Source organism: Oratosquilla oratoria, chromosome 28 (genome assembly GCF_046742065.1).
Source record: "Oratosquilla oratoria isolate Oo_2021 chromosome 28, ASM4674206v1, whole genome shotgun sequence".
Taxonomy (NCBI): domain Eukaryota; kingdom Metazoa; phylum Arthropoda; class Malacostraca; order Stomatopoda; family Squillidae; genus Oratosquilla; species Oratosquilla oratoria.
The window spans coordinates 51,237,460-51,244,959 of NC_134804.1; the positions used below are offsets into that span (position 1 = coordinate 51,237,460).

The following is a 7,500-nucleotide window of genomic DNA, read 5'->3' on the forward strand; positions in this document are numbered from 1 at the left end:
TGACCAATAAAAATTCACACAACATTATTCACATAAGAATATTCACTCGTGTACATGTAGGGCAAAGACAAATGTTTTTCTCCTTACACAAGACACAATTACTAGTCCATAACAGTATGTTATCATGGAGGGTTATTACTTAAAGAGAGTGCAACTTTCTTTTCTTCTGATACTTCATTACAAGTCTCTCCTCTGTTTACTCTGGTGGTAGAAGCGAGCAAAGATTCACGGCACAAATTAGCGTTAATGAAACACAAAGTTTACTTTTACACGCACACCCACACACACAGACATACACACATACACACACACACACACACACACACACACACACACACACACACACACACATATATATATATATATATATATATATATATATATATATATATGTATATTTATGTATACATATATATCCATAGAAAATATACAATTTTTAATAATAAAGCATGCATCAATGTTCAGGATTTCATAAAATGTGATTTTTTTGTTTTTAGTCATAATATCTGTTGCTAATTACATCCATATGTTGATAAAACATATGCAAACGCATATAAAATATGTATAGGTATGCTGATACATAAGTATATATATATATATATATATATATATATATGTATGTATATTTATATATATATATGTATATATATATATCTATATATATATATATTATATATGTATATATATGTACCCATGCGTACATACACGCATGTTTGTACATATACATTAAATATATACAGTATATTCGTACATACATGCATATACATACGTACAAACATACATACTTGAACTAAGCCCATTATCTCTCTCATATGACTTCAACTTAACTTCCACATTTGACTCAAGGGAGAGCTAATAATCAGTGTTTACATCCTACAACTATTATACAGTCAAGAAAAAACAGTCCCGCACTAATAGAACACATATATTGGCTCAATATTTCTTCCCAGAGAAATTTGACTGAGGGATCAGAGACTCTTGTATGTCGCTGTATGTTTGCGGGCTATTTTGATGTGCATACAGACAAGCACTTCGTACATACTTATGATTTCAATACGCATACTCTCTCTCTCTCTCTCTCTCACACACACACACACACACACACACACACACACACACACACATATATATATATATATATATATATATATGTAATATATATATATATATATATAATATACATATGCATATTCAAAAACATACATTTATATATATATATATATATATATATATATATATATATATATATATATGAACATGCCTGTATGCGCTTTTATCATTTCTGTATATTAGGAGGTATGTATATGTGTATGCATGTGTACATGTATGTATGTATATATGTATATAAATATGAAAATGCTTATTTGTATATTTAGATACATGCATACATATATACATACGTGTATATATATATATATATATATATATATATATATATATACATATACATATATATACATATATATAATATGCTTTTTTTGCATACCTTTATACGTATATAAACATGTCTGCATATGTTTAAATCATTTATGTATATTAGAAAACGTGCTGTTATGAATTAGTTATTCGTTTTAACCAAATGTTTATATCTATGTTTATATACAAATATAATCAATATCCTTGTGTGTTCCTAAATATAAAAAGACAATAACTAATTACTCATAATCTCAACTTTTGATCTTCTTAAACAGATGGTCATGACCTTCTGAAGTATTGTGCATCAATATGTTGTAAATAATGTTGAATATACTTGACATACCAGTGAGAAATAATAGAACAAGTGTTGAGTAATTTTCACCTCCAAATTTGTTTGATAAGAGCCTAGCTGTCGAAGAATAAGGATTTCGAGTTGTGTAACCCCGGCAGCTAGCGTCTGTGGCTTGCGATAGAGCCTAACAATACAGTGCCTCCCTTTTCTCTCTTCCCCGCATACACGCCCTCTTCGCCTAACCCAAGATCGTACATCGCCAGGTGGAGGAACTTCGTCAACGTCTTGAGGAGAAGAACAAGACTATAGAGAAGAAGACGCAACAAGCTCTCCAAGCGACGCAAGAACGAAACAGACTCAACTCGGAACTCAACGAAATTCGCGATCACAATGACATTAAGGACAGAAAGATTAATGTCTTACAAAGGAAGGTTCGTGGGCCTCACTCTTCACATCCTTTCCCCCCCCGAATTCACCTCCCCCCCGCCCCCACACCCCTTTTCCTTCCCAAAATTTTCCCTCCCTTTTCGTCGTACCCAAGTCCCTCGAGCCCAAGAAGTCAAGATCTAGTTTCGCGAATTCGCCTTTTTTTCATAAAGCTCTTATGTTTTCGCGTTATCCTTACCATTACTTGTAAGGTCCTTACTAAGGGTTCTGAAGGTCCTCTTGGGTCCCTAACGGCGTCTTCAGGAGGTCCTTTAGAGATGTTGAAGTCCTTGTGAGGCCTTGAATTACGAGGTCCTTACAAGAGTACTTACAATGTCTTTACATGCCCTTATTTACTCCTAGTGGCCCAATCAAACAAGAAAGAACATTATCTGTCATTTGTTTTCCTTATAGTATGGTAGACTTTTGGCACAAGAAAATATGATGTGATTTCTTCACTAAACTGTTTTATTCTCTCGTGACAGGTCATAGAGAGTAATACTGCAATTCCAGTGTGATTTAGATCATATGTGGTCTATTTCAAGGCAAGTTAATTTCGTTCTTTGCAGTCAAAAGGTTGAACTGTATTTTCAGATCCTTTCTCGACTACGTCATCTTTTTGAAATATATTCTGGTTGCCTTCTTTGAGGCCCATGAGTTTCTACAAACTGAGTAACATTGTTTTATATTAGCCAGAAAAAAATATAATACGTTTGGGTTCCGAAGAACTAAGAAAAAATCTTATTTCCATGAATATGCCAATAAGATAAACATGGATTACTATGTAATATTTCGCTGGTTCTGAAGTAAGCAAATGGCTCATCAGTGGATCAATTATTGCACGATCATCAAATGTTAGATTGCATAGGGTCTGCCGTAATAAGCATTGTCGGGACAGAGCCGACCCCTTCAATTCAGTGACATATTTGATCAGTTTTGGTTTGCATTCTTTCATTTTGATGATATAACAAACCAAGACCTCGTATTGGCCAATTAGAAAAAAAAAATCCTGGACGTCCTAGAGTTCTGAAAGGCAAATTTTGCAATGGACGTTAGCGAGAACATGGACAATCTCCTGCTTTGCACGATCAATTCTGGAATATCAAGACCAACAATGCAAGTCACTCCAATGGAACCACAAGCCAGTAATATTTCCTGGAGCTTCCTATGTCTAAGGATATCTGATTGTTTTTATCCACATCCATAGCTGTAGATTGGCATTGATTGCTCCCCTCTCTTCAAAAACTCTCATATAGATAGAGAGAATACCACAGCGAGAGAGATGTGACCTAGGGTGTGTTTAGTCCTCACATGCATGAGTAACTCATCGAACAATTTTAGCGTCACTACCAATGAGTCAAAGCGCTTTAAATGGTGACCGCAACACCCTCCAAGCGCTTCCCATGAGCTCGGCCCGACCAGTAATAGGTGTAGCCACCAACACGAGTCTCCACTGAACCCGGGAGCCACCTTGGGTAGCGCCGCTGTCAAGGCTCCGAGAATCCGAGGCTTGCTCGACTGCGCTGATATAACTGTGGAGGGGATGGAGGATATTTCAAATATCCACCAGCAGGGCCATATTGTAGTTCACCCAAGTGCTGGCTTTGTGGGTGCGTGACGTATTAGCACTGCCACAATCCCTGGCATCCAACGATACAACTTCGGAATACCTATCCTTTAGCATTATGTAGTGGGACTTTTTCCGGAACATTTTCTCAAACTCATCAGAACTGGGGGTCCACTCGGTCGAGCAGTGATTCTCATATGAAGGAGTTGTGCTCGGGAAGGTTCAGTGGGGTGGTCCGCCACAAGTCGTTGGTTTTGCCCTGAATTGTTTCCATGGAAACAACGTGAATTTTACAACACCACGTCGCTAGCCCGATGTTGGGTTGTGTTTATGGCCACTACATCAGTCCCCTGACCAGAAAAGTGACAAAGATAGTCGTCACTCATAGTCCCACGACCGGAGTGGAAAAGGCATAAGACACTCCGTCCAACTAAAGGGTATCCTCTTATTCAAACGCGAGGACATTCTTAAAAAAGAATAATGATAAACACATAAATAAAGAAAATATAGTCCATATTAAGACGTCATTTCACGATGTTGGACTAACTCAAGATGTGTGCGTTGAAAGCTGACCTTAGTTTAAATTTGTAGTCATATCATTATCCCACCTCTGAAAAGAATTCCAATATTTCCACATTTGGAACATATAGACAAGTCCTATATAGTATACACAATAATCATACGGTAAAAGCTGAGAAGAAGTTTGATATTGTTTGGATTAACTTAATTCACCGAGGGGTATCCTTCAAGAACAAGGAATTCCGGCTGATACATTTCTGAATATCGTTTAAGAATGTGTGTGTGTGTGTGTGTGTGTGTGTGTGTGTGTGTGTGTGTGTGTGTGCGTGTATACATAAATGAAGATTCACGTTCGTACGCGTTACTCTGTAGGAACTTATTCTTATGTAAGTTCAAGTTCCTTTTACTGATCAATTCACTCCGATCATATTTTTCTTGTGCCGCTGGTCTTCTATACTGATAAGTAAACCTGAATTTGACAGATTGGTACCAATAAATTTCATTAGTACACCATTCCAGTCACTTATGCATGGATTGACTAATGAAAGTGTTTCTTTAATCGTGTTGTCAAACCTCCTTACGTGTTGGTTTTGAAATGAATACTAACATCAATGTCCAAAAATACGATTAATATAGTGTTTAAGTGCATGGCGATGGAGACATGCTCAAAATGTACGTGTTGCTAACATCTTCACTTGGTAGGTTTGCTTGTACACTAAATAACATCTTCTGCAAAAAAAAAAAAAAAAAAAAAAAAAAATACATTCTGCGTCTTAACCCAACTAACCATTCTTTGGCGTATCCCTGCCCCTTGATAATCCCTCAGATCGAGAATCTCGAGGACCTGCTACGGGAGAAGGACAACCAGGTGGACATGGCTCGTGCTCGACTCACCGCGGTGCAGGCTCACCACTCCACGTCAGAAGGCGCCCTGACGTCCCTGGAGGAGGCCATCGGGGACAAGGACAAGCAGATCGTCCAGCTCCGGGAGCAGAGAGATCGCGCGGAAGCTGAGAGGAACCAAGAACAAAGTCTTCACGAGCGGGACATTGCCGAGTACAAGATGAAACTTCATCAGCTGGAGGGCGAGGTCGAGAAGCTCCAGGTGCGTCTCGAGAGGTCGCTGGCCGAGAAGGACAAGCTGGAGGCCAAGCTCGAATCGAGTCAGTCTGAGCTCGGGAAGGCGAAAGCAGAACTCGAGAAGATGCACAGCGAAGTCGGGAAGAGCACGAGTGACTACGAATCTTACCGGCACCGGCTGACGAAGCTTGAGATCGAGATCGAAAGGCAACGGACTGAGAACGAACGTCTCCACCACGAACTCGAGAGATCTCACACGGGGGGCTACTCTCGACCTACCCTCCTGAACTCGTCGACCGCGGCCGCGTCTTCGGGCGAGGTCGAACGCCTTCAGGAGAAACTCGACAAGTGCCAGACGGACCTCCGGCGCGCTCAAGCCGAACTCCGCATGAACCAATCCGACTACGAGCGCTCTCACGTCGAGGTCGAGCAGTTGCAAGAGAAGGTGGAGAAGGCCCAGGGGGAGATCTACCGCTTCAAGGCTCGCCTCGAGAACGCTCAGTCCGAGAAGGACTCTGTCCAGGACGAGCTCGAGAGGGCCCAGAGCACGATAGCTCGCATGCACGGAGAACGGGAGAGGTGCGTCTCCGAGATGGAGAAGCTTCGGGAGGAGCTGGAGAGGTCCCAGGCGACGGTGGGCAAGGCCCAGATCGCCCAGGAGAAGACCCAACAGTCCTTGGACAAAGCGCAGTCCGAGCTGGACCAGCTTCAGGAGCGTTACGACCGGCAGGCGGCTGAAGTTCGAAGGGTGAGTACTAACTAATCTTGTAACCTGTATATCATATACATGTGTAGCATTTCTTCCCTCTTTACCCCCCTATGAGCCTCCCCCTTCACACCAATGATATAAATCCCCCATAGAATTTAACCAGTGTCTATGTAGTCATCCCAGATTGATTCTATACCCTACCCACGTCATCACCACCCCATTAGACAAACTCATCTAAATTAGGGTACGTACTTCTATATTTCATCAACGTCAATGGGGGGTCTGCATCACTCGGATCTAGCTAAAGAGGGTACGTACTCGCGTCTCTTCTACATCAATTCAGCTTCGCGTTTAACAGTAGTGTCTTTTTCTTTTATGAGTGTTTTTTTATCATATTCATTTGCAGCACACATAAACATATCATAGACACAGTTGCATACGTACACGTGTATAGACACAAAAGCATATATCTATAAAACACAAATATTGTATAGACGTACGCAAACAAGCTGGAATACATAGCATACACATAAACGAAAAACAAAATAACAAATAAAAATATAATCACAAAAATACAAATAAAGAAAATCAAACGCTTGAGCACGGATAGACAGACAGACTGACAGACAAACAGGCAGATAGACAGATACACACACATGTGTATTTGTATATATATATATATATATAAATATATATATATACATATATATATTTGTGTGTGTACGTTTGTGTATGTGTATGTGCGTGCATGCGTGCGTGTGTGTGTGTGTGTGTGTGTGTGTGTGTATGTACAAAATAGTCGCACCAACGTACACATGCCCAGAAGCTCGCGCGTGTAACACTTTTCACGTGTATAAGAATTACGTGAATACATTTGAGTAAAACTACACATACACTGATAGAAACGCGCATGTGAAAACCACACACATATGGGCGCGTACACAAGCACACACACACATACACGAAGAAATACACAGATACCTAAAACACACACACACACACACACACACACACACACACACACACACACACACACACACACACACACATATACAAGAAAAGAAATGCACACAAATTTTTATGTATATATACTGTATATATATATATATATATAGAAATGTGTATACAACATCTACATAAATGTATATACACACATATATATGTATATACTGATTTATATACACATACACACACATGCATCTATATATATTTTTGTATATATCATATATTTCTATATGTATGTGTACATATTTATATTTATGCACATGCATTTTATATGTACATAAACATACACATTTTTCATACACATATTTTACACACACACACACACACATATATATATACACTATATATATATATATATATATATATTATATATATATAATATATAAATATATATATATACATACATACATACATATATATATATGTATATATATATATATATACATATATATACGAAAAAAAGCTGGAGTCCGGGAACCATAATGG

At 38.9% G+C, this 7,500-nt stretch overlaps 1 protein-coding gene across 17 annotated transcripts in view; it reads left to right on the forward strand.

Moving 5' to 3' along the window:
• The window catches only part of brp (ELKS/RAB6-interacting/CAST family member bruchpilot), a 696,927-nt gene that overhangs the window by 569,122 nt on the left and 120,305 nt on the right, over positions 1–7,500 (forward strand). For 13 of the 17 annotated variants that reach the window (XM_076211499.1, XM_076211493.1, XM_076211481.1 and 10 more), the window contains 2 exons: positions 1,957–2,139; positions 5,047–6,048. In XM_076211499.1, the coding sequence (XP_076067614.1) occupies positions 1,957–2,139; positions 5,047–6,048 (1,185 nt within the window). The remainder of the gene's footprint in view (positions 1–1,956; positions 2,140–5,046; positions 6,049–7,500) is intronic. The other 4 variants (XM_076211489.1, XM_076211491.1, XM_076211497.1 and 1 more) reach the window with 1 other exon arrangement.